The sequence below is a fragment of the Apteryx mantelli genome, chromosome 28 (genome assembly GCF_036417845.1).
Source record: "Apteryx mantelli isolate bAptMan1 chromosome 28, bAptMan1.hap1, whole genome shotgun sequence".
NCBI lineage: Eukaryota > Metazoa > Chordata > Aves > Apterygiformes > Apterygidae > Apteryx > Apteryx mantelli.
The window spans coordinates 6,050,273-6,076,792 of NC_090005.1; the positions used below are offsets into that span (position 1 = coordinate 6,050,273).

Here is a 26,520-nt window from a genome sequence, read left to right on the forward strand (position 1 = left end):
GCACCATGATCTGCGGCAGGAGGACGCGGAGCGGCACCGAGCAGCCGCTGCCCCCCGCCGACGGCACCGGCGGCCCCCGGCGGCCCGGCAGAGCCTTCAAGAAGATGGGTGAGTCCCGGGGGGCCCCGCGCCGCCCCGGCCCCGGCCCCGGCCCCGGCCCCGGCCCCGGCCCCGGGCCCCGCGCTCCGGGCACCGGGCCCCGGGGGGAGGCGGGCGCCGCCCGCGGGCTCCGATGCGGCGGGGCGGGAGGGGACGGGACGGGGCGGCCGCCGCTGCCCGCCGGGGCCGGGGCCGGGGCCGGGGCCGGGGCCGGGGCCGGGGCTGGGGGGGGGCAGCGCGCCGAGGGGGCCCCGGGGCGGGGAGGGGCCCCGAGGTGTCCGGGACCCCATGGCCAGGACAGGTCCCCATGGTGGGGAGGGGCCCCGAGGTGTCCAGGACCCCGTGGCCGGGACAGGTGCCCATGGCAGGGAGGGTCCCCAAGGTGACTGAGGTCCCCATGGCCGGGACAGGTGCCCATGGCAGGGAGGGGCCCCGAGGTGACTGAGGTTCCCATGGCAAGGAAGGGTCCCATGGCTGGGTGAGGTCCTCACCATGGGCAGGTGTCCCCATGACAGGGTCAGATCCCCATGGCAGGGAGGGTCCCCAAGATGGCCGGGACCCTGTGGCAGGGACAGGTGCCCATGGCAGGGAGGGTCCCCAAGGTGAAGGGGTCCCCATGGTGGAGAGGGTCCCCAAGATGACCAGGACCCCGTGGCAGGGTCAGATCCCCATGGCAGGGAGGGTCCCCGAGGTGGCCAGGACCCCGTGGCAGGGACAGGTGCCTATGGCAGGGAGGGTCCCCAAGGTGACAGGGGTCCCCATGGCAGGGAGAGTCCCCAAGGTGGCCGGGACCCTGTGGCAGGGACAGGTGCCTGTGGCAGGGAGGGTCCCCGAGGTGACAGGGGTCCCCATGGCAGGAAAGGGTCCCATGGCTAGGTGATGTCCTCACCATGGGCAGGTGTCCCCATAACAGGGTCAGATCCCCATGGCAGGGAGGGTCCCCAAGATGGCCAGGACCCCATGGCAGGGACAGGTGCCCGTGGCAGGGACAGGTGCCCATGGCAGGGAGGGTCCCCAAGGTGGCAGGGGTCCCCATGGCAGGGAGAGTCCCCGAGGTGGCCGGGGCCCCATGGCCAGGACAGGTGCCTATGGCAGGGAGGGTCCCCAAGGTGACTGAGGTCCCCATGGCAGGGAGGGTCCCCAAGGTGACAGGGGTCCCCATGGTGGAGAGGGTCCCCAAGATGACCAGGACCCCGTGGCAGGGACAGGTGCTTATGGCAGGGAGGGTCCCCAAGGTGGCAGGGGTCCCCATGGCAGAGAGAGTCCCCAAGGTGGCCGGGACCCTGTGGCAGGGACAGGTGCCTATGGCAGGGAGAGTCTCTGAGGTGACCGGGGTCCCCATGGCAGGGAAGGGTCCCACGGCTAGGTGAGGTCCTCACCATGGGCAGGTGTCCCCATGGCAGGGAGGTGTCTCCACAGCTGGGAGAGGTCCCCATGGCAGGGAGTGGTCCCCATGGCTGGGACAGGTCCCTATGGAAGGGAGAGTCCCCGAGGTGGCAGGTGTCCCCATGGCAGGGTCAGGTCCCCATGGCGGGGAGGTGTCCCCATGGCTGGGAAAGGTCCCCATGCCTGAGACGGGTCCCTCCAGTGCAGCAGGGTGCGGGCAGATCCCACCTCCCTGCCCATTGGGTTCCCGTTGCCCCCCTTCACCGGAGTTCAGGCCCCCGCTGACCTCTTCATGGGAGTGGAGCAATTCCTCCATCCGCTTCCCACATGGGGAAACCGAGGCACGGCCGGGCAGGGCGTTCAGCCAAAGCCCATCCCCTCCGCTCGAACCGGCCAGGGCCGCGTGGGATGGAGAAGCAGCATCGTTACGCCGTGCGCTGGGTGCGGGGCGGACGGCGCTGAGCCGAGCCCTCGGACGCCGGGATCCCTGCAGGCCCCGGGCTGCGCGGGCCCGGCTGGAGGAGCGGGCTCCTCGGCGGGATTTTAGGGCAACCGAGCGATGCCCGGACGTGGGGCTGAGTCTCAGCAACTCGCTTCATTGATGGCCCGAGGGTTCGTCTTGCAAACCCAACGGGAGCAGGTCTGGCCTGGCCCCCTTTAATACCGGGGTGCAAGGGTGCTGTGTGGACGCGCGGTGCAGGCAGGCCGTGCTGCCAGCCCCCGGGCCGGCCCCTGCCTGCGCTCCGGCGTGTGCCGGGAGCCGCGCGTCTCCGTGCGGCTGTGCGCCTGCCTGCGGCGCTGCCTGCGTGTATGTGCGTCCGTGCGTGCCTGGGTCCGTGCATCCCTGTGTCTGTGTGTCCCTGTCTGTGCATCCCTCTGGCCACGCCTCCGTGCATCCCTGTGTCCATGCGTCCCTGTGTCTGTGCATCCCTGTGTCCATGTGTCTGTGTGTCCCTGCGTCCCTGTGTCTGTGCATCCTGGTGTCTGTGCATCCAGGCATCCGAGTGTCTGTGCATCCTGGTGTCTGTGCATCCATGTGTCAGTGTGTCCGTGCGCCCATGCTTCCCTGCATCCTTGTGTCTGTGCGTCGGTGTATCCATGAATTCCTGCATCCATGAATCCCTGTATCCATGAATCTGTGTATCCATGCATCCATGCATCTGTGTGTCCATGAATCCGTGTGTCCATGAATCCATGTATCCATGAATCCGTGTATCCATGGATCTGTGTATCCATGTATCCATTCACCTGCGTGTCCATGCATCTGTGTCCATGAATCTGTGTATCCATGAATCCATGTATCCATGCACCTGTGTATCCATGGATCTGTGCATTTGTGTATCCATGCACCAGTGTATCCATGCATCCGTGTGTCCGTGCATGTGACACTCGGGACAGCAGCTCCAGGTGCCGGCGGGCTGCAGGGTGCCGGGTGCTGTGCCGAGGGAAGGCCGTTTCGGCCGACTTCCCGGCACCCCGCGGGGGTGAGCGCAGCCGCCCGGCCCGGCTCCGGAGCCGGCACGCGCGGGGGCTGCCGGCGCTCGGGAAGGACAAGCGCCCCATTGAGCCAAGGACACGCGGGGGCCGGGGCGGAGACGGTGGCCACATCCCCGAGGCTGCTCAGCCCCCAAACTGCCGTTTTCCACCCCAGGGGAGCGTTTCCAAACGGAGCGGGAGAGACCGGAGCGCCGGGGCTGTTTTTACAGATTGCAAAAAAAAAGGGAGGAAATAACTGAGTTGTTTCTTGGATAATGGATGGAAAAGTCCCAGCCCACCGCGAGGCCGGGTGCAAGCCCGGCCGCCCCGTCCCAGCGAGCGGGTCGGTGACTCACCTCCGGTCCGGCCTCCCAGGCTATTCCCGTGCCGCTCCGGGCTCTGCCGTTGGCAACGGTGCACAGGGCAAGGGAGCAGGATTTGGGCGGCTCCGTCGGGATTTACCAGCCTCTGCTCCACGGACTGGGCAGGGCCCTGGAGCTGTTGCCCAGGGTTGTTCCCGCACAGGCACGAGAGGGGCTGGATGGTGGTGGCTTGTACCATCTGTCCCATCTCATCCCATCTGTCCTGTCCTGTCCTGTCTCATCTGTGTCTGGCCCATCCCATCCCATCCCATCCCATCCCATCTGTCCCCTCCTGTCCTGTCCCATCCTGTCATGCCTGTCCTATCCTATCCTGTCCCATCCTGTCTTGTCCCATCCCATAATGCCTGTCCTATCCCATCTCTCCCATCCCGTCTGTCCTGTCCTTTCCTGTCCCATCCCATCATGTCTGTCCCATCCAACCTGTCTTGGCCTGCTTGTCCCATCCCATGCTGTCATGTCTGTCATGTCATGTGTGTCCCATTCCATTCCATCCCATCCCATCCCATCCCCTCCCATCCCATCCTGTCCCATCTGTCGTACCTGTCCCATCCCATCATGTCTTGTCCTGTCCCGTCCTGTCCCTCCATCCCATCCCAACATCTGTCCCATCCCATCCCATTGTCCCATCCTGTCCTGTCGTGTCTGCCCTGTGCCATCTGTCCTAGTGTGTCTGTCCCATCCCATCACCTATGTTGTGTCCTGTCATGCCTGTCCTGTCCTGTCCCAACTTGTCCCATCCTATCTGGTGCATCCTGTTCTGTCCTGTCCCATCCCATCATGTCTGTCCTGTCCCATCTTGTGTGTCCTGTCCCATCTTGTCTGTCCTGTCCCATCTGGTCTGTCTCATCCTGTCCCATCTTGTCCCATCCCGTTCCTCCATCCCATCCCATCGTGTCTGTCCTGTCCTATCATGCCTATCCTGTCCTGTCCTGTCCCACCCTGTCCTGTCCTGGCCCATCCCATCCTCTCGTGTCTGTCCCACAGGAGTGTGTGCACTGGTGGGCGGGTGTGTACACGTACAGGTGTGCGTGCGGCTGTGCGCAGAGGGTTGTGCATGCGACGGTGCGCGTAGGTGCGCAGACGGGTGTGCTCCCGAGCCAGGAGAAGCTTCTGGCCGCGGTTCTTCGCCCAGCTCCTGGGGCGGGTGGGTGCGCCCGGGGCAGGCGGACAGCGGCAGGGTGCCGGGCGCCGACGGATGCGTCCCCTCGCAGGCCTGACGGACGACGAGGACATCAAGCTCATGCTGAAGGGCTCGCTGCTCTGGAAGATCAAGTCGCCGCGGCGGGCCAAGGAGCGCCTGTACCGCTTGCAGGAGGACGGCATGACCATCTGGTTCGAGAGGCGCTTCCGGCACGCTCGCTCCAAGCAGATCTGTAAGTGCCGGCGGCCGGGGACGTCCCCTGGGAGCTCAGGGCTCCGGGACCTGTCCCCACACCGCCTCGAACCGCAGCGAGCAGCTGGGAACCAGCTGGGGCCCTGAAGCCGCCAGTGGGACCCAGGGCACGACCCGGGACAGGGACCCTGGGCGCTACGCGGGACCCAGGGTGCGATCTGAGATCCTGGGCATGACCCAGGACCCAGGGTATGAGTTGGGACCCTGAGCATGACCTGGGACCCTGGACACAAACCTGGGACCCTGGGCATGACCCGGGACCCTGGGCTTGACCCAGGACCCTGGGCATGACCTGGGACCCTGGACATGACCTGGGACCCTGGGCTTGACCCAAGACCCTGGACATGACCTGGGACCCTGGGCACAACCCAGGACCCTGAGCATGACCTGGGACCCTGGATATGACCAAGAACCCTGGACATGACCAAGGACCCTGGGCACAAACCTGGGACCCTGGGCTTGATCCAGGACCCTGAGCATGACCTGGGACTCTGGGTACAAACCTGGGACCCTGAGCATGACCTGGGACCCTGGACATGACCAAGGACCCTGGACATGACCAAGGACCCTGGGCACAAACCCAGGACCCTTGACACAACCCAGGACCCAGGATATAACCCTGGGCACCACCTGGGACTTGGACCCCAGCCCAGGTCCCAGCCCCCAACCTGGACCCGACCTGTAGCCACACCACCACAGGGGGCCCAGACCCCCCCCCCAGGCCTTGCAACCCACTCTGCTCTGCCCCTCCAGCCCCAGCCCAGTGCCTCCCAGTGCATCCCAGTGCCTCCCAGTGCAGCCGTGGCCGAGCCCCCGGAGCCCAGCTGCCGTTGCCATCCTCTGTACCGGCAGCGGGACCAGCACGAGGGCCCGTTTCCCTCCCGGCCGGCCTCTGCCCTGCTCCCCAGCACCATCCTGCTCTTTCCAACGGGAAACAGCTCCATCCCCCCCGGCCACAGCCAGCGTCACCGTCCCCAGGATGCCACCGGGCTCTGTCTAGCCGGGGATTAGAGCGGCCGAAAAGGCCGATTAAGCACGGCCGTGACGGCGCCCGGCTCCCGCCGCCGGCTTTAGGGCAGCCGCGGGCACCCCGGGGTGCAAAGGGGCACCCACCACCGCCGCCCCCCCCGCCAGGAGCCGCGGGGGGGGACCGTCAGCGCCTCGTGTCCCCGCAGTCTCCGTGATGCACATCGAGGGCGTGCGCGAGGGGTACCAGTCCGAGGGGCTGCGCAAGTACGGCGCCTCCTTCCCCGAGAGGCACTGCTTCACCATCGTCTTCAAGGGCAAGCGGAAAAACCTCGACCTGGCCGCCCGGGGCGAGGAGGACGCCCGGCACTGGGTGCAGGGGCTCAACAAACTCATCGCACGAGTGGACACCATGAGCCAGCGGGAGAAGCTCGACCAATATCCTTCAATGGGAGAGCCAAGGCGTGCGGGGATTGGGGACGGTCCGGCACGCTGCCGTGGGGACGCCGGGGGGAGCCGGCACGGACACGCTGCCGGGCTCTTTCCTTACCTGGGCTCACCTGGATCCACGATATGCTGCGGCGCGCCGACAAGAACAAGGACAACAAGATGTGTTTCCGCGAGATCAAGAACGTGCTGCGGATGATCAACGTCGACATGAACGACATCTACGCCTACAAGCTCTTCAAGGTACCGCCGTCCCGCCGCGTCCTGCCGTCCGTTCCCCCCCCCCCCAGCACGCTCCGAGCGCGGAGGGCTCGGCAGAGGACTGCCAAACTCAGCACACCCAGGGTGCTCCTCCCGCCCGGCTGCCCCGCCAAGCACAACCCCCCCCCCCCCCCCGCCGAGCCCGGAGTCCTAGATCCTGCTGCGGGCAGGCAGCTGAGACCCCCCAAACTCATCACACCGGAGGGGGCCCCGATCTGCCCCCGCAGGCAGGGGCACAGCCGAGGCGAGGGGGCCGCCCCGTCCCGTCCTGTCCCCCCCCAAAGCTGGGCTCTCGGCTCCCCCCAGGAGTGCGACAGGTCGGGCGACGAGCGGCTGGAGGAGCGCGAGGTGGAGGAGTTCTGCCGGCGCCTGCTGCGGCGCCCGGAGCTGGAGGAGATTTTCGGGCGCTACTCGGGCGAGGACTGCGTGCTGTCGGCCGAGGAGCTGCGGGAGTTCCTGCGCGACCAGGGCGAGGAGGCCAGCCCGCGCCAGGCCCGCGCCATCATCCACGCCTACGAGCTCAACGAGAAAGGTGGTGGTGGTGGTGCTGGTGGTGGTGGTGGGGAGGTGATGGGGCTCCTGGCCGCGGCGCGGCCCGGCTGAGAACGGGCAAACTCAGCTCAGGGCTGGCGGTGCGGCTGGCTGCTGGGCGGGCAGCTGGCAACGGTGTGGAGCGAGGGGTTGAGGGGCGGCAGCCTTGGGGACGGGGACGTGGCCTTGCCTGCTCTGGGGTTGTCCCCGGCTCGCTGGAGCTGGGGCGAGGGCGAGTGGCCCATGTCATCAAAGCCACAGCCCCGTGTCCCCTGTCCCTTCCCTAGCAGCCCGTGTCCCTCCTGGTGAACGTGGCACTGTGGGGACAGGAGACATTGGGGTGGGGAAGGACACCAAGGGGACCTCCACATCCCCTGGGTGCCACAATGCCAGGCCTGGGGTGAGGGTGACACTATGGAGACAGTGGACACCAGGGTGGGGATGGACACCAAGGGGACCTCCAGGTCCTCTGGGTCCATAGTGCCAGGCCTGGGGTGAGGGTGACGTTGTGGGGACATCAGGGTGGGAAGGGACACCAAGGGGACCTCCATGTCCCCTGGGTGAGTGTACCACTCTGGGACAGGGGACATCAGGCTGCAGACAGACGCCAAGGAGACCTCCATGTCCACAGAATGCCACAGTACCAGGCCTGGGGCGAGTGTGACCTTATGGGAAAAGGGGCCATCAGGGTGGGGATGGTTCCCCATGTGCCGTGATACCAGACCGAGGGTGGCACGGACACGTGCCAGCCCTCTCCAACGCCCTGCTGCCGTGTCCCCCAGCCAAGCAGCAGGACCTCATGATGCTCGACGGCTTCATGATGTACCTGCTCTCTGCCGACGGGGACATCCTCAACCAGGAGCACACCAAAGTGCACCAGGACATGAGCCAGCCCCTGTGCCACTACTTCATCTCCTCCTCCCACAACACCTACCTGACCGACAACCAGATCGGTGGCACCAGCAGCACCGAAGCCTACATCAGGTGGGACCCGCATGGTGGCTGGAGGGGGCTCTGGGCGACCTGAGAGGCTGCAGAGTTTGGTGGCCACGGCCCCGTTGCTCTTGGCTGCTTTGGGGGCTGCCGGCTGGCCCGGGCGCCGTGGGGCTGACGTGCCGGCTCCGCATGGGCAGGGCGTTCATGAAGGGCTGCCGCTGCGTGGAGCTGGACTGTTGGGAGGGCTCCAACGGGGAGCCCATCATCTACCACGGCCACACGCTCACCTCCAAAATCCTCTTCCGTGACGTCATCGAGAGCATCCGCGATTACGCCTTCAAGGTGAGCGATGCTCCGTGAGGTGGGCACCACGGTGCTCCTGGTGGGGCTGGCAGCGGGTGCTCCACGTGCCGGGTGCCCTCGGCCACCCACTCAGCCCTGCCCGGCCCCTCCGTCCACAGCAATCGCCCTACCCCGTCATCCTGTCCCTGGAGAACCACTGCGGGCTGGAGCAGCAGGCCACCATGGCCCGTCACATGAAGGCCATCCTGGGGGACATGCTGCTGACCCAGCCGCTGGAGGGACAGGACCCCAAGGACCTCCCATCCCCGGAGGTAAAGCCACCCTAGGCTGCAGCGGGGACCAGCTTGCCTGCTGCTGTGTCCCCATCGGGCCAGTCCCGTGTCCCCACCAAACCCAGAGCTTGGTCCTTCCTCCTGCAGCAGCTGAAGGGGAAGGTCCTGGTGAAAGGAAAGAAGCTGCCAGACCTGCAGCATGAGCCCCGGAGCAGCGGCTCCCTGTCAGACAATGAGGACGAGGAGGAGGAGGAGGAAGAGGAGGAGGAAGAGGGCCTGCAGGAGAGAGGCAGCCGGCAGGTGAGGGGCGGTGGGCATGAGGCTGGCTCTCGAGTGCTGCTGCTCTCCTCAGCCCCACTGCCACCATGCCAATGGTAGAGGTGGGGGTACTGCGTGCTGGAGGACACGTTGTGGCCTTGCACCGGGCAGCCCCAGCACCCCGACCCAGGGCTGCTCCCTTGCCCCCAGCTCCTTGTGCCCCAAGGGGTGACCGTGACGGTGCTGCCACGGTGCCATGCTGAGCCCTTCTGGGATCCCCGGGTGTTTTCTGCTGGGAAAGGCCAGTGCTGATGCTGGAGAAGACCCTATGGCTGGACTGGTGGTGCTGGGGGGCCAAGCGCTCCTGGGCATCCCCTGACATGGTCTCTCTTTCTCCTCTTCCAGTCGCTTCACTCTCTGCAGGAGATCAAACCGCTGCAGGTGGGTTGTGGTGTTGGAGCCGGGTGTGCCGGGGGTCCGGCACTGTGGGGCTGAGCAGTCTCCGTGCCCGTGGGCATGGTGAGCAGCTGTCAGTACCGGGAAGAGGGGACTGAGCCTGGGAACCCGCCAGCAGTGCTTCCATTTTCTCCCATGGGTCTGGGGGCACCATGCCCAGGGTCTCCATCGCCTTGGGGTTTCCTTCACCTTGGGGTATCCATCGCCTCGGGGAGTTCTCCATCACCTCGGGGTCTCCATCACCTCAGGTTCTCCATTGCCTCAGGGTCTCCATTGCTTCGGGGTGTCTGTTGCCTTGGGGTCTCCATAGCCTTGTGTCTATAGTGCCTTGGGGGTCTCCATCATCTTGGGTCTGCATCACCTTGGGTTCTCCATTGCCTCGGGGTGTCCATCGCCTTGGGGTTTCCATTGCTTTGGGTGCTCCACTGCCTCAGGGTCTCCATCGCTTTGGGGGCTCAGCATTCAGTGTCAGCCTGATCAGGGCTCTTTAGAGTCCCAGCTGGGTTGGGTGGGGGGCCATGGTCCACGGGCAGGCGCTGGAGCCAGGGCTGGCTCTGAGGCTGCCCCGACTCCTCCAGGCAAAGGAGGCCTCACAGGTGGCCCCAGAGCTCTCCTCGGTGGTGGTGTACTGCCAAGCTGTGCCCTTCCCCGGCCTGGCCCAGGCCCTGCGCGACCCACGGCCCTGCGAGATGTCATCCTTCAGCGAGAGGAAGGCCCGGAAGCTCATCAGGGAGGCAGGTGAGGGTGAGGGGACGGGCACTGGTCCCAGGCTTGGCCAGGACGTGGGGCAACCACTGGGTGGGACAAACTGGGTTACTCTGGGCTGTCATCGGGGCTGCTCTGAGTGGTGATGCTCAGGGATGTGCTGCCCTGGGTCTGGTGTGGTTGGGGGACCCTGGGGTCCAGCACCCAGGGTCAGAGTCCAGGGGACCTGGTCCGGGGTTTGGGGTCAGGGTCCAGGATCAGGGTCTCAGGTCTCAGGTCAGGGTCTGGGCTCCAGGGTCAGGATGTGGGGCCAGGGTCTAGGGTAATGGGTCCAGGGTCAGGATGTGGGGCCAGGGTCTGGGGTCAGGATCCAGTGTCAGAGTCCAGAATCAGAGCCTGGGGGTCAGGATCCAGGGTCAGGGGCCGGGATCAGGACCAAGGGTCAGGATCCAGGGTCAGGATCCAAGGTCCAGGTCGAGGCTCTGCACCCACCTGGCTGAGCAGGTGCCTCCATGGGCACCGGCAGGAGGTCGTCTCCCAGCCGGAGAGTGCTGGGGCAGCCAGCGTGGCCGTGCATGGCACCCAGGGGTGCCCCGTCCCGCCCGGGCGCCCTGCGCACCCGGACCCGCTCAGCCCACCCTCCCGCAGGCAAGGCCTTCGTCCGCTACAACGCCCAGCAGCTCAGCCGCGTCTACCCGCTGGGGCTCAAGATGAACTCCTCCAACTACAACCCCCAGGAGATGTGGAACGCCGGCTGCCAGCTCGGTGCGGCCTCGCCAGGGAGGCCGGCCCCGCGCGGCACCGCACACCGCACCCCCCCCCCACCCCGGCACCCCTTGGCCCATCAGATCCGACACCCTTCAACCCCCCTGATCCATTAACCCTTGGCCCATCGGATCCAGCACCCTTCAACCCACCTGATCCATTAACCCTTGACCCATCGGATCCAGCACCCTTCGACCCACCTGATCCATTAACCCTTGGCCCATCGCATCCAGCACCCTTCAACCCACCTGATCCATTAACCCTTGACCCATCGGATCCAGCACCCTTCGACCCACCTGATCCATTAACCCTTGGCCCATCGCATCCAGCACCCTTCAACCCACCTGATCCATTAACCCTTGACCCATCGGATCCAGCACCCTTTGACCCACCTGATCCATTAACCCTTGGCCCATCGCATCCAGCACCCTTCAACCCCCCTGATCCATTAACCCTTGACCCATCGCATCCAGCACCCTTCGACCCACCTGATCCATTAACCCTTGGCCCATCGCATCCAGCACCCTTCAACCCCCCTGATCCATTAACCCTTGACCCATCGCATCCAGCACCCTTCAACCCCCCTGATCCATTAACCCTTGGCCCATTGGATCCAGCACCCTTCAACCCACCTGACCCATTAACCCTTGGCCCATCGCATCCAGCACCCTTCAACCCCCCCTGATCCATTAACCCTTGGCCCATCGGATCCGACACCCTTCAACCCCCCTGATCCATTAACCCTTGGCCCATCGGATCCAGCACCCTTCAACCCACCTGATCCAGCACCCCTCGGCCCATCCTGACCCAGCTGCCCTTGGCCCAACCTGGCATGGGCATCAGCCTCCCCCCCCCCCAACCCAGCACCCCTCAACCCCCCTGACCTGGTGCCCCTTGGTTCCCCCCCCAACCTGGCACCCTTCAGCCCACCCCCAGTGCCGGCATCAGCCCCCTCAGTGACCCGTTGGCCCTCAGCCCACTCCAACTCAGCACCCCTTGGCCCACCCCATCACAGGCATCAGCCCACCATGACCCAGCACCCTTGGACCACCTGATCCAGCACCCCTCGGCCCACCGCAACATGGACATCAGCTCACCTGCAACCCAGCACCCCTTGGTCCCCTCAACCCAGCACCCCTTGGCCCAGTCCGGTGTGGACGTCAGCCCCCTCCCCTACCTGGCAGCCCTCGGCCCACCCCAGCACAGGCATCAGCCCTCCCTGACCCAGCACCCCTCGTCCCACCTCAACCCACCCCGACCCAGCACCCCTCGGTCCACCTCGACCCAGCGCCTCTTGGCCCACCCCAACCCAGCACCCCATGGCTCATCCACAACCCGGCACCCCTCAGCCCAAACCAGCCCAGTACCCCTCGTCCCACCCCACCCCAGCACCTCTCGTCCCACCCCACCCCAGCACCCCTTGGCCCACCCCACCCCAGCACCCATCGTCCCAAACCAGCCCAGCACCCCTTGACCCAACACCCCTCATCCCACCCTGACCCAGCACCTCTCATCCCACCCCACCCCAGCACCCCTTGGCCCACCCTGACCCAACACCCCTTGGCCCAAACCAACCTGGCACCCCTTGGCCCACCTTGACCCAACACCCCTCATCCCACCCTGACCCAGCACCTCTCATCCCACCCCGACCCAGCACCCCTTGGCCCACCCCACCCTGGCACCCCTCAGCCCACCCCTGCGGGGTGCAGCACCCCCCGGCCGCCCCCCGAGCGCCCTCTCTCTCCCTCGGCAGTGGCCCTCAACTTCCAGACGCCGGGCTACGAGATGGACCTCAACGCCGGGCGCTTCCTGGGCAACGGGCGCTGCGGCTACGTGCTGAAACCCGGCTTCCTGCGGAGCAGCCGCGGCTCCTTCGGCCCCGAGGCGCCGCCGGGGCCCGGCCAGGCCCAGCACCGCCTGGTCCTGGCCATCAGGGTGAGGCCGCGGGGCCACCACCACCCTCCCGACCACCCGGCCACCCATCGGGGCCACCGGGGCCGCCGGCGCCGCTGGCCCAGCCGCCTCTCGCCCCCCTTCCGCAGGTGATCACGGCCCAGCAGCTGCCCAAGCTCAACGCGGAGAAGAGGAGCTCCATCGTGGACCCGCTGGTGCGGGTGGAGATCCACGGCGTCCCCGCCGACTGCAGCAAGAAGCAGACCCAGCACAAGCTCAACAACGGTGGGCGAGCGGCCGCCGGGCGCCGCAGCCCGGCTGGGGGGGTGGGGGTGGGGTCCCAGGGTGACATCCGTTCTCCTCCCAGTATGTCCCAGTCCAGCCCCAGTGCGACCCCTCCATCACTCCAGTACACCCCAGTCCAACCCCAGTGTGACCCCTCCATCACTCCAGTACACCCCAGCCTGGCACCGATGTGACCCCCCCGCCAGTACACCCCAGTCCGGCCCCAGTGTGACTCCCATACCCCCCCAGTACACTCCAGTCTGGCCCCCGTGTGACCCCTTTCCCTCCCAGTACACCCCAGCCCAGCCCGGTATGATCCCCAGTCCACCCCAGTCCACCCTAGTCCAGCCCCAATATGACCCCTGCCCCTCCCAGTATGACCACTGTCCCCCCCCAGTACACCCCAGTATGACCTGTGTCCCCCCTGTATACCCCAGCCCAGCCCCAGTGTGACCCCCACCCCTCCCCAGTATACTCCCTGCCCCAGTTTGACCCCTCGCACCCCCAGTACACCCCAGCCTGGCCCCAGTATGCCCCCCACCCCCCAGTACACCCCAATATGACCCCTGTCCCCCTCCATATACCCCAGTCTGGCCCCAGTGTGACCCCTTTCCCTCCCAGTACACCCCAGCCCAGCCCAGTATGACCCCTGTCTCCCCCAGTACACCCCAGTATGACCCCTGCTTCCCCAGTACTGGCCCCAGTATGACCCCATAGTACACCCGAGCCTGGGCTGGAGCCCGAGCAGCACCCGGCCCTAGCGGGGTGGTGGGAGGGACGGATGAGCCCAGTCCCCGCACCCAGAGCCCCGGGGTGGCCCGGGGTGGCCCGGGGTGGCCCAGGGTGCCCACGTCCCCCCGGCCTGACGCGCGGGGCGCAGGCTTCAATCCCCGCTGGGAAGAGACGCTGACCTTCCAGCTGCGGGTGCCCGAGCTGGCGCTGGTGCGTTTCGTGGTGGAGGACTACGACAGCGCCTCCTGCAACGACTTCGTGGGCCAGTTCACCCTGCCCCTCGCCAGCGTGCGCCAAGGTGGGTGGTGGGCGCGCGGCGCCGGGGCCGCGGCGCAGCGAGGGGCCGACCGCCGCCCTCTCGCTCCCTTCTTTCCCCGCAGGCTACCGCCACATCCACCTGCTCTCCAAGGACGGCGCTTCGCTGGCCCCCGCCACGCTCTTCGTGCACGTGCGGTGCGAGCGGCCGTGAGCTCCCGGCGCGGCCGCCGCAACCGGGACCAGAGCCCCGACGGCGCGATGGGCGAGAGCAACCCGCAGCGTCGCCGCCGCCACCGCCGCCCCGCGGCCCCCCGCCACCGGCAGCTCGGCGGTCCCGAGGTGCTCGGCGCCCAACGCGAAAGCCGGCTGCGTTTGTAACCCTGTGCTAGAGGACCGGCACCGGTCAAATATTTATACGAGGTTGGCAAGCGAGTGGAATAAAGGTTTATTTAACGGAGCCGGAGAGCGGCCACGGCTCAGGTCGCCACCGCCGAAGCTGTGCCGAAGCCCCAGGGGAGAGGGACGGAGCCGGGTTGAGGTTTCCAAGGCGGCGCAAGAGCTTGAAAAGCGCCTTTCCTTGGGGGGGGGGGGGGGGAAAAGGGAGATGCAGAGATTCGGGCAGGGAAAGACAGTTCCAGGGTTCTCCCCGGCCCTTCCCGCTGGGAAGCGCTGCCCTTCGCCAGCCGGCCGCCGCGGGCAAGCGAGGCCCCAGGTTTCCGATGTCCTTCCCGGAGCTGCCCGTGGCCAGGCGCACACGGGAAGCGCCGGCTGGGCGTTCGCAAGCGATGTGGCTTAAACCGCGGGCGGAAAAGCTTTGGGGAAAAAGCAAAAAGCCGGATGCTGGAGACAGTATCTTCCTAGAGCGGTTGCACGATGAGCCGTAAGGAGCAGCTGCTGCTCACGGGTTGCCAGCAGGCACCCACGGGTGCTCGGTTTGCACCCAGCTCCTCGCTGGGTGCACGGGCCCGGCCGCAGGGTGGGAAGGTTGCAGGATTGGCCGCTCCTGAAGCCCAAACGGTGGCCGGCACACGGAGAGGGCCCTCACGGACCCCTCCGCACCCCACAGCAGCCAAGGGAAGGACCCCAAGAGCTTCATGGGCTCCCAGCTCCACGTCCCTCAGCGCTGGTGTCCCTCCACAGCCTTCACCAGCTCTCCGCTCCGGGGGGGTGTCCTTTTGCAGAGGGCTTTCCCCCAGCGAGGGGAGGGCGCAGGAGGGGTGGTTTAAGCCAGCAGAAGCTTCGAATGGGCTCCGTTTCCCCAAGAGACGCCTCGAGGCTCACCTGAGCCGTAAGGAGCATCCCATTGCGTGTGACCTCCCCTCCAGCCCCAACGCAGGTGGCCTCCGGCCTCCTCGGCACGGTGGCGGGACAAGGGAAGGGACGTCGATTCTTGCATAGGTGATACGGGACTCAGCTCGCAGCCCTGGACCCCCAGCCCGGGCAAGGAGATCCAGTAGCTCTGCTGGGACAGATGTGGTGGCTCCTGGATCTTCTGTGAGGCCACAGAGGTCCAGGCCAAGGTGGGCAAAGCCCCCTGGGTCCACGGGGAGCTGGGTGTGGAGGAAGGGGCTCTCCAAGCCACGCGGTGCTCGCTCCTGTGGACACGGAGGCCTTGGGAAGAGGCCAGCGATGTGCCATGGGGCACGAGTGCTCAAGGTGTGCAGAGGGACGAGGATGTATGGTGCCCACAGCCCTTCGCCTTTGCTGCCAGCTTTGGAAACCTTTGCCTTGGAAGTCAAGAACATCTCGGAGCAATGGAAACTGCCTTTACAGAAGCAGCTCACGTGACCTGGGGCCAGAGAAGACCTGCAAAGGCTGCACAGTCACGCGGTGGTACCGGCGTGACTCTCCAGCCACCACCAGCCTTCTCCGGCCACCAGCAATGCGGGGACAGGCAGCTGGTTAGAAGAGATGGTTAGAAAAGACCACACGATGGTCCTTCCCCACTGTGGGCATGCGGCCTAGACGTCCCAAGCAACCACAGTAGTTCCTGGAGGAGCCACCTCCCGATTTTGTGGCAGGGCTGTTTTTCGCATGATTTGCGTGTGGGAGCCACGCTCTTCCCAGGCATTTCTGTCAAAGATGACGACTTCATCCCGACAGTTCATCTTTACGGGACACAGGGTTTCCACCAAAGGAAAGAGGTTGCTGTAGCACAAGAGCACGAGCCTGGTGGAAGAGGCACTGGAGCGGCTCAACAGGCTTCACCCCCGGGTGAAGAGGACGATCACACGTTTCAGGGAACCGTTCGCGTGCGTATCATTTTTGATGGTTTGGAAAACAGGCCTGGAGAGAAAAGCAGACGCAGCAGCGGCGACGGAGGGTCCCCTGATGCCCAGAGCACCCATCATGCAGCCCTGGCCTCTCGGGGAGCGGCGAAGGAGAAAGACTCCAGGAGTTAGAGCAGAGCTGGGTGCATCCAAGACGTGCTCCATGGGCAGCGAGGAGCCGAGTCCCCATGACCTTCAGGAGTTGCCACTTCTCAGTTCAGCGCTCGTCCTGTCGAGCAGAGAGGGTTCGAGTGTCCGAGGCTGGGGAGGAGAAGGGACAAGGCATCGCTTGCACAAATAGCCCTTAGTAATAAGTATCGACTTGCTCCCGAGCCCGCAGGGAGGGACGGCGCCATCCTCCCTCTCAAGGCACCTGCGGCAGAGCTGGGCTGGGAAGGACCGAGTTTAACGGAGGAGGCAGCAAACGGAGACGGCCGAGCACAGGGACAGAGCGCAGCCGGGTGTCTCCTCCAAGAGGCCTCGGGTCCCGAGCCCTCCCGGCACGCAGAAGAGCGCTTCAGCCCTGCCACGGCGTCCTGCTGCTCCCGTCCCGGTTCTCCACCAAGTCTGCGCCGAGCCGTTGGGTGCGGTTTGTGATGAACCACCAAGCTCGTTTCCTGGGGCAGGATTTGCCCTGTTGTGTGCAGACAAAAACCCGGCACACTAAGCGACTACCTCTGCCAACCCAGCTTCTTGTTGAGAAGAGTCACGGTCCGGGGACCAGGAGGTGGCCTTCAGCAGATGAGTGCATTAGTGTCAGTTTGGAACAGGAAAGATTTAAAATATATATAATATATACTTTTATTATTCACCCGTTAACTCCATTATATGCCAATCATGAGCTAGTTTCTGCAGTTACATTCCCTTGATCACGTCTTTACGAGGATGCAATTAAATCAAAACAAAGGAGACCACCGACGCCACCGGGGGAGCCGTGGCCGGCATTGTGTGATACAATCGTTAAAATCAGTCGATGTTTGTGTAGCTGGTTCAGTTCCACTTCTCCACACGCGGGTCCGGTTTTGGCGGAAACAGCGAGGGCAGCATCTCTCCTGGGCGCAGCTCCTCAGCGGCGCTGCGCTCTCCTCGTAGGGCTTGCTTACTGCAACACCAGTCCTACCTGGGAGAGCCAACGGAGATGGCAGGTGAAGAAGTGCCCGAGTGCAAGCGTCCTCTGCCCCAGACCCAAAGCTGGACAGACGCAGCTCTCCGTACCTCCTGAAAGGCCTCAGCAAGCTTGTCTGCGTGTATTCACCCACCGGCTCTAGGACCTTTGAGACCAACAGTCCAGGAGAGCCCTGCACAGCCCTTTTCCGGCTAAACGAGCAAGCGGTGCAGCCGAACAGGCACACGGGTCCTGCCAGCTGGGATCTGGGTAGGTGGCCAAGGTTTAGGGTCTTCCTAGCTGCTCTACAACTCCTGCCTGCATGACCAACTCAGACGGTCTGCAAGACAGAGGACAGCGCAGAGCAGTACCTCTGCTTTGGGGCTCGGGACAGAAATTGCTTCCTGACAGCCTGGTTCCATGACAAGTCCTGCTGTAGGAAATCAGCCCTTCTGGGGGCTCTTTGGCCACTGTGTGATGGGACGTGCTGGTGGCTGCTCCCAGGGATCTGCCCGGAAGCGCAGAGACGGGCTCAGACCCTCCGCAGGGCACAGCGGGAGAGCAGCTCCCAGCACCAGGCATGCAAAGCCATCAGCCCTTTCAGCGAGGGGAGGAGCTGGATAAACCTCCCAGCGACCCTCTAGAGACTTTTTTTTTTAAAGGATCGAAAGGTTTCAAAAGTGTCGATTGGTGGCACCGTGCCCTGCAGGTGCTGCGGGACTGGGTGCTGCAGGGACAGCACCCCAAATACCACAGCTGGAGAAAGCCACAGCAATAAGTAATTACATGCTAATCAGCCTTGTTGGACCTCACACCTCTAGCTGCCTGCCTACAGGATTCTCTCACTTTCCGGATAGCAGACACAGACCTGGCTTCACAAGTCCTGCGAGGGGAATCAAAGTCTAGTTGCGTTAATTAGTTGTTTTGATCTAGCTTGGACACACCGTAGATCCACTGCGCAGCGCTGCCGAGCGGGATGGCTTGCGGTTCTCAAGCCGCGCCAAGACGGCTGTGAACTGGATGGATGCTGAAATGCAGCATCTCCATGGTGGAGCCACGGTAGCCACAGGGCAACTGGATACTGCCTACGATGGCCCAGGGCAGGCATCTACCCAAGGTCTCTACAGGGATGGATAGAAGCAACTGCAAGTGCTTGGAGCAGCTAGGTGGGGAGTGAGCTGCTGGCCTTGGGGACGATGTGGCACCCCAGCGATCCCACGGCTCAGCCCCTCCACACACACTAGGAGTGACCAGGCTGCCAGAGCATCCCTATATCATGGGTTCCTGCTCAACAGTGACCCAACAGCTCTCAAAGCACGTCTGCTCTCTCTAGAGGAGCTCCTGTCCGTCTTGTCCCACCGGGACATGCCAAGACCCTGAAGACAGACTGACACACACGCAGAGGTGACACCCAGGCCCTGTGCAGGCTCACAGGGCACAGCAATCATCTCCTAGCTAAGGATGAGCGACTGCTGCATCCATTGGTGTTACATCCATTACCCCTGCAACCCTTCGCCTCTTCACAGATGACTATTAATTCCCCCGGGGCTCCACTCTGTATCTTGCTTTATATCAGTGCACATGCACGTGAGGTTAAGGACTCCTGAACCACTCTGGTCCCACACTGGTCCAAGTGTAAAATGAGTCTGGGGAGATTAATCGGTGAGAACTTCTCCCCAAGGACTCCCTCTGTGCAGGCACACCAGGTGCTGGTGGTGTCACTAGATTCACCCGTCACCATGTGTGACACTACACTGGACAGCAGCCGGCCTGGGAACGCAGAGGTGGGTGTGAGGGCAGATCCTCGCTCTAACACGGCAAGGACACGTCAGTCTGCTGGTCCATAGGTGGGATCCCGAGCTGGGGGCCCCATGAGGCGAAAAGGCAGTGCCAGACACCGGCAGCCTGTCCATCCCCACAGCCCTCAGTGAGGCAAGATCCCTGCCCACGCGCTGGCCAGGCTGAAGGACCAGCAATGGACTAACCTTCTCTGGTGCCATGCTGGGACACTTCCAATTGTACAGGTAATACTGCAGGTTCCCGTCCCCAATCCCAAACTTCAGCTTCTCCAGGAAGGTTTTGTTTTCCATGAGATCCAGTGCATTGAACACGTCGAATCCTTTCTGCACAGGCAAGAAACAAGGCCATCAGCTCCTCTAGCCATGGGCTGCTCTCCTCTGTGGGCACTGCCTGCCTCCCTCTCCTGCCCAGCTTCACACACGCAGAAGAGTGGAGCGAGGGTGCTGGGGAAGAACTGAGCACTGCTGCACCCGCTCTCAATTTAAGTGCTACGGACAGCGAGGCAATACCTTTTGCTGTAAGAAATGGGCAGACATTGGCAGGTGGGTTCTTAAAGGGTTCAGGCTACTGTTCCTTCCCTCTCTTGGGTTGCAGACCCTTCAGGATTTGGGTTTGTACAGCCCTGGGTATGAGGTACAAAGCCCTGCCCCAAGGCCGGCCCTCCCCGCAAGTCCAAAGGTAGCCAGGAGGAAGGAGACGCCTGCGGTGAGCTGCCCAGCACCCAAGGGTGTCGCTCCGGCCCTGCTCCCAACCTGCCTGGCCCTGCCCGCACTCACCGACTTGGCAAGTATGAGAGCATCGCTCATGAGGTCGATGAGAGGCGTCTTGGTGTGAACGTTGTAGAAGGAGTAAGCAGCTTTCAGACTCTTGTGAGTCGCGTGGTTCATGATGGTGGAGGGCAGTGTGTAGAAGCTCAGGAAGTCTGTCACCTCCCCAGGGGCGCTCTGAAAGCCAAGAGTGACACCTCTGTGACACAGCAACACGTCAGAGCCAGGCGATGCCTGCTTCGAACTTCAGAGGCGCTTTGCCAGTCTGAGTGGGCATGCGCCACCAAGGGCGCCCGGCAGGCAGACTCGTGGCAGCCCAGGACAGAGAGGCACCACCCTCCAGCAGCTCAAACCTCCAGCCCTGGAAGAGGATCTTTGTGCTCTCACTGCTCAGGGCAACAACCTCTCTGATCTCTCCTGCAGAGAACGGACCAGCTCACTTCACACTCTTCCGGCGGTGGGAGAAGCCCAGGAAAACACCCCCTGCCCTCTCACCTCTACCACAAAGGTGTCGATGATGTTCTCCTGAGGTAAGAACCAGTGCTCCACCTCCTCTCGGCTCATGACGGGCGTCAGGTGGAACTGCTTCAGGTATTCGGTCAAGAGCTTGTGCACTGCAGAAATATCTTTATGCTCCATTGGCCGCAAGCCGGGAGTCTTGGGAGTCTACACAAAACAGAACAAATTGTTTGCGTTGTTTGCAAGGGTGCTTTTACCCTTCCCAAGGACTACCCTTCCTCCTCAGCAGCCTCAGACAAGTCGCATGGGGATGTTCTCTGCTTCGATCGGCCCATTTTCAATCCCGCAGTCCCTGCCAAGCACTCTCCTCCCGGCCCTGCTTGTCTGGAAGAAGGATGTGATGGGCTGTGACACCAATGCAGAGATCGCAGAGCAGCACAGTGGGTCCCAGAGCCTCACGTGCTGGGTCAAGTCACATTGGAAAAGGCCTCCTAGTCATTAATGACATAAGGTTTCTGCTTCCTCCCAAGTCTCTGCTCCCGAGCACAGCGGGGCCAGGCTGGGAGAGGTGCCCCAGGCACAGCAGGATACTGCAAGGGAAGAGGTGGCGAGAGCACCACCCGGGTCTTGTCCGACTGTTTTTTATTTCCAGTATGACTCAATTTCTAGTCTAGGGTTGGGCTCACTTAGCAGAGCCTACTCAAGTCGCACAAATTGTTTCTTGATCTGGGTTTCTGCACAAAAAAATCGATGGCTACAATCAGCAACTGCGGCTATTGCTGACAGGGGAGGCAGAAGACACAGAGCCGTGTGCTGCTCAGCTCTAAACCAACGCTCACCAAACGAAACAACCAGCTCTGACCGACAGAAGGAGGCAAACAAGGTCAGGGAAGGTGGTGGCAATTTTTATGCTCTGGTTTTCTTTTCTCCTATAGCCAGCTGGGGAACATCCCCCAGCAAGACAACTGCAGTGACAGAACTGATCGGTTTGACTGAGGAATGAGGGACTAACCCAATTCAAGGTCACTCCGGGGCTGTGTTTGGACAGATGAAGGCTGTCACATCTGTATTCTCATTCTACCAGGAGAACAGGATATGACTCACCATGAAACAAAAGATCACAGGGATCTCTAGCTGCAAAACTTTGCCCTTAAAATACAGGTACCCAGGGAAAATAAATAAGGATTAAATAAAGCACAATGGCTTGACAGAGCCATTTATCATATGAAACACAAACCCCAGTTCTCCAGGCAAAAGACGGACTCAGCTGAGATATTTGTGTGTCTGATGTTGAGTCCCATCCCTTGCTCAGCTAGGAGCAATTCCTGAGCTTCGCCTCCGTAGCTTGCAGCCCTGGCTGGTACCCACCTCTGGCAGCCGATAAAGCTTCATGGTACGTTGCATAGTCATGTTCCTGCTCAGGTGGGAAAATTTGACTTCGATGAGTTTCCGAGGATTCAGGGACCGGTGCCAGTACCTGCAGAAACACACTCGCTGTGGGAGACTTGTTCTTGGACAGCGGGAAGGTTGCGAGAGCAGGAGGTTCTCGTAGCGGCCATGAGAGGGCAAGCGAGAACATCACGCCAGCTAGCGAAGAGGCTCTCACAGGCCAGGAGCTCCCACAGAGAAAAACAAGGGCGGCCTGAACTGCATGTGCTGCAGAAAATCTTCCGTCTCATGATAAATGAGCAGCTTAAGCAAAGCTACTGGACTTAATCCCCGAAGGACAGCGTGGGGAAGAGAAACCTGGGCTGAAATTGGTCTGTCTTGCCCCAGGGAATCCCACACCTGCAAGCACAGCCATCCAAGTGCTTTGCCGCAAGCCATGGAGGGGATCCTGGTAGGGGAAGGTCTGCAGAGGTCTCCCCCATTCCTAAGTGTTTCAGAGCACTGGAGTCACTTACCTGCAAGTCCCCACAGGCTTTGGCAGCACCACTCCCGCAGTGTAAACAGCCTGAAAGATCCCCTCCAGATGAACCCGCCGTGTGATCTCACGGATCAGAACCGGAGCCACTCGTTTGGAGCGCAACTTTTTGTGGACACACAGGAAATTTATCTCCACCATCTTCTTCTCTCTTAGGAAAGAAACGATGCGCAGGATGAGACCTGATTGTCCTGACCACGGAGATCAGTCTGATGTCTGGGCAATTTACTTCCAGCCCCCGCAAGAGACAGAGGAGTCAAATTCCCAGGGAAGGCCACGGGTTGAGGTCCAGGGGCCTGACACACTGGCGCTTTGGAGGACTCTCCCCTGAGCTGTTATCCAATAGTTTCCCAAGAAAATATGGTCTCCACTGGCATCCAGCCCTGGAGGATTAGAGCCAGAGCTCTAAGCTGACCTCGCTCACTGAGGAAAACAGCCTCCTCAGTTAACTGCAAGATATTCCTGCATAGAACTTCACTGCCCACCTTAAATATCCTCCACCTTCTCCTCCAAGCAGCAAAGCATCTCCACGACTGCATGGCGCAGGTCTGGCTCAGTCAGTCAGTGAGGGCAATGTGGTCAGACCCCTCCCGAGTGCTGCTGGGAAGCGCCGCCCACCATCAAGGGGCAGGAGAAGAAATTCAACTGAGCAGCACTTACGTGTCATAGATGTGGATAGTGGCTGGAATCGCGCTGATAAATCCAACCAGCTTCTTGCTGGAGACAACTCTGACACCACAGTGCCACTGGGGCAACCAGCCTGGAGGACGCAGTGCCCTGGAGAACAGACATGCTTCGTTAGTCATATCCCATCAAAGGTGCCCTGTGCACCTCCTTCTGCCTCCAGGCTCCCCACCCTGTCCTGGGACACTCTGTGTCACGTTCCAGGCCACCCAAGACACCTGTGGAGTTGCAGGCAGGAGGACAGGAGGGCAACTGTGAAGTTACAGGGCAGAACCGTTCGGGTCCAGGGGAATTCCTGCACTCTGTGGCCAAGGCCAGTTTTCACTTGCAACCCAGGAGGAAATCTGTGTTCTCGATTCGTAAACGCCCTGAAGAAACAGCAGCTCAGCTGCAATAGATCTCCAAGTATTATTGCTGGCAACAGTACTTGGCAGCCGTCTTCTTTCTATAACTCTAGGACAGTGGGAAGCTCCTCAGCTACCAGAATTTTTGAAACCACTCAAGGGATCAAAACAAAGAGGAAAAATCCAGCTTTAGGTTCCAATATCTCAAAGAAGCCTGAAGCAGGCAGGACTGGGTGAGAGAGGTCTCTTGCAGAGCACCTGGGACACACAGTTCCCGGACACATGTAGAGGGTGACACATGAGGAAGCAAGATTTTGGAAAAAAGTGAGAAGAGGTAGGTAAAGGCAGCTTCAGTGCTATCACTGGAGCTGCCAGCATCCAACACGCTCTGCTCCGTGGTCATGGTGCCACTCACCACAGCAGGAACTCGGGAGAGTAATCGAACCGGAACATGTTGTCATCGTCTTCCACGTAGTTCTCGTTCAGAAGCGTGTACAGCTCTTTCAGCTACAGCAGGAGAGATCAAGCAGGTCAAGAGAGTTATTCAGCAGTCACACCCCTCAGCTGCCCTGAAACACGACCCAGAACACTCTTTCTGTGAGGCTGCAGCAACAGGAGCCATGTGCAGCCATGTCCCTGCAACTGGCACGTCCCCCTTCTCCTTGCTGCTGGCTCTGGGCTCCTGAACGGGTGCTGCTACAGAGCAGGGTAAGCAGCAGGACACAGAGATACTCCTGCTACCCCCAGGTCATCTCTCAGGGAGATGGGTCATGATTTGAGTGTCTTCGTACAGAAAAACTTCATCCCTACACTTCAGGAACATGGAAAAACATTCCCGTCCGTCCATCCCCCATGAAGAAACCAATCAAAGCTGGCCAACATGGAACAGATGGGAGGCGAGTGCCTGTTTTGGGGGAAATCAGACCCACCTAACTAAGGAGATGGCGAGATCACTGAGCTGGAGTCTTGCTCATAACGGTGGAGGACACATTCCAGTCACCAGACATCTTCAGCAGTCCAAGCACTGCACTGCCAACCATGCAACAGAGACACCCTCCCAACTGGTGTGTGCCAAGCTGCCCAGACTCACCACGCCTCTATCTCCAAGGTCCAGGGCATCCCAGGTGAAGCCCTGGGGCAAGGTGTATGGCTCCTGACGGATATTGTCTTTGTCTGGTTCTACGGGACCGTGGGTGTTCACCACTTCTCCTGCAAGAGAGAGCAGGGAGCCATGAAGACGTTCTCTGCTGTTTGAGGCCAGGTCCCCACGACGCCTCGGGTGGCCTCACTTGACAGCCTCTCTCACCCCAGGTCCACAGCCTGAGCAATCAGGGGTCACTCACCCACCCGGCGTGGGACGCGCCATGTGTTCAACACCACAGCGCGGGGCAAAGAATCAAAACTGCTCTTTCAAGGGTAATGGCAGAAACCGGGGAGCGGAGAGGAACAGACTGAACTGATCAGAGCTTCAAGGCCAGAGCTACACCCTCCATGTCCACAAGCAGTACCTCAGGCCTCCTAGCTCCTGCCTGCCCGCTTTCTCTCCCTGCGGCAGAGGAGCTCTGTACGGAGCTGTAAATGCTCCCTGTGCACATGTGCTGATGATCCTTCATGTTTGCCGTTCACAGACTGAGAGCGCCTGACTTTTCATAGCAGATCAGGACTTCAGATCTCAAAGCGGCCACAGGAGCACGGCCTTCCCCATCGCCACAGCCCCAGCATCGGCCAGCACTTTCCCATGATCTGCTCCACCATCCCCGAAGCCTCAGATGGTGGCTCTCTCCCTGCCAGCTCCAGGCCCTGCCATCTGGCAAGCATCAGGATTTCCTTCCCAGTGCGTCTAAATAAGAGCTGCAGTGAACAAGACAACTTTTGTTTAAAAACATTGACTCCTGAAGCACTCGATTCAGCCAAGAGATGTTGGTTAAAGCACCGGCTTTCTCAGGGATGTCAACACAGCTCTGTAAACAGCGGCATCGCTTGAGCGCTGCCAAGAGAAGCACACCACACTGATTAGGAATTCCCTTAAAAAGGAGTTGAAAAGAGGTTTCCAGGCAATGGGGAGGTGAATAAACTCAAAACAAGAACTCCCCCCCATCACACCCGAGCTAGGACATGTTCCAGGAACGCTCATCCACGGCGGTGCCCTCTGTTTTGAGCAGGTGCTGAACAACCCTGAAACCTGTCCCCAAAATCCCACAGCACTTCTGTTACCAGACCCTAAATAGCCTCATGCAGGTAACGCTGCGTGCCACAGAGGGCTTTTGACCAAGCACCGAGGGAGATGGTGGGATCTAGCGAGGAGCCGGAAACCAGAGTGCAGAGTGCAGTCAGCAAATTGGTGTATGGAGGATAGGGCCATTTTGTGCCTCTTCTTCCCAGTCTTCCACCTTCCAGGGCTTACTGAAGCAGATATGATGTTTTTACTGTCGGGATCCTCTGGTGAAAAGTGCAAACACAAGGTCAGACTTTGCAGCCTCACGTAACCCTGTGCCTGGGGTATCTCACAAAGATTTTCCCAGCACAAGCGCAAAGAGGGGCCAAAGCCGAGACTACCATTTCCAGCAAACAGTCCTTTGAGATCAAGTAAAGCCTCAGATTGGTGTTGACAACATGCAAAGAGAATCACAGACATGGTGTTTGCAGCAAGAGGGATTGGACACAACCTCAAAGAAAGAAGTTACTGAGGAGCAGCCAATTTTCAGTCATAACAAGCTTTGGGTAAATCTAAAACCTATGGGCTTGGACTCATTCTCCAGCTCTCCTGAGGTCTGCATGGAGTTTGCTGGGAGATGCCAGGGCAGAGAGACGAAGCAAAGCAATCCCAGACAAGATGGGAGCGCGCAGGGATTTGCTCCCATTAGCTCAGGAGTGATGGCCTTCCAGCGAGGCGGCTCTGCAGCAGGGCACCCCTCTCTGGACACCCCTCTGCCTTTCAGATGTGCTCAGCTGCCAAGAGCTTCTGCCATGCCGAGAAACACCTCGCTACCGATGGCAAATCACTTTGATGCAGACGGAAAGAATCAAGTGCAAGCTGGAGAAAGGACTGGAGCAAGTACTAGAGATGGGAAGCACAGTCTAGCTGTTTGCACGGGGGAAAAAGGAGAAGAAGAGAGGGATTTCCCAACTTTAGACAGGTGCAGCACCTTGGAGGCGCAGATATTTGGGACATCCGTGCCTCCCCTCTCCCTGCTGGCTCAGACGCAGTGCCTGCCCTGGATGGGGGCTGCTGTGAGCCCACCAAGTGAACGATGTGGAGGCTCAGCACGTGGACTGGCTTTGCCGAGTGGCTCTGCTCGCAGGCTGGGCCTGTCTCAGTGATGTTCTGCCCCACAACAGTCCAGGGCTTACCCTGAGCTACC

The 26,520-nt window shown here is 61.7% G+C and overlaps 2 protein-coding genes across 3 annotated transcripts in view; one reads left to right on the forward strand and one right to left on the reverse strand.

Annotated features, from left to right (window-relative positions):
- PLCD3 (phospholipase C delta 3) lies at positions 1-14,268 on the forward strand. 2 transcript variants are annotated; one of them, XM_067312209.1, is made up of 16 exons: positions 1-108; positions 4,556-4,717; positions 5,913-6,141; positions 6,264-6,393; positions 6,718-6,943; positions 7,725-7,926; positions 8,076-8,220; positions 8,340-8,492; positions 8,601-8,753; positions 9,117-9,152; positions 9,746-9,905; positions 10,521-10,637; positions 12,391-12,572; positions 12,680-12,815; positions 13,734-13,845; positions 13,928-14,268. In XM_067312209.1, the coding sequence occupies exons 1-16, from the start codon at positions 6-8 to the stop codon at positions 14,181-14,183; spliced, it is 2,502 nt and encodes an 833-aa protein (XP_067168310.1). In that variant the 5' UTR covers positions 1-5; the 3' UTR covers positions 14,184-14,268. The 2 variants fall into 2 exon arrangements, with proteins under 2 accessions (XP_067168310.1, XP_067168311.1); XM_067312210.1 differs by having other exon boundaries at positions 13,696-13,845; positions 13,928-14,096.
- Positions 14,236-26,520, reverse strand: part of NMT1 (N-myristoyltransferase 1) — a 20,750-nt gene continuing 8,465 nt past the window's right edge. The window contains exons 4-12 of the mRNA XM_067312211.1: positions 24,249-24,367; positions 23,574-23,665; positions 22,791-22,907; positions 22,111-22,281; positions 21,575-21,683; positions 20,243-20,413; positions 19,757-19,924; positions 19,166-19,303; positions 14,236-17,195 (exon numbers count right to left, since the gene is read on the reverse strand). Coding sequence (XP_067168312.1) covers positions 17,175-17,195; positions 19,166-19,303; positions 19,757-19,924; positions 20,243-20,413; positions 21,575-21,683; positions 22,111-22,281; positions 22,791-22,907; positions 23,574-23,665; positions 24,249-24,367 — 1,106 coding nt within the window. The 3' untranslated portion in view covers positions 14,236-17,174. The remainder of the gene's footprint in view (positions 17,196-19,165; positions 19,304-19,756; positions 19,925-20,242; positions 20,414-21,574; positions 21,684-22,110; positions 22,282-22,790; positions 22,908-23,573; positions 23,666-24,248; positions 24,368-26,520) is intronic.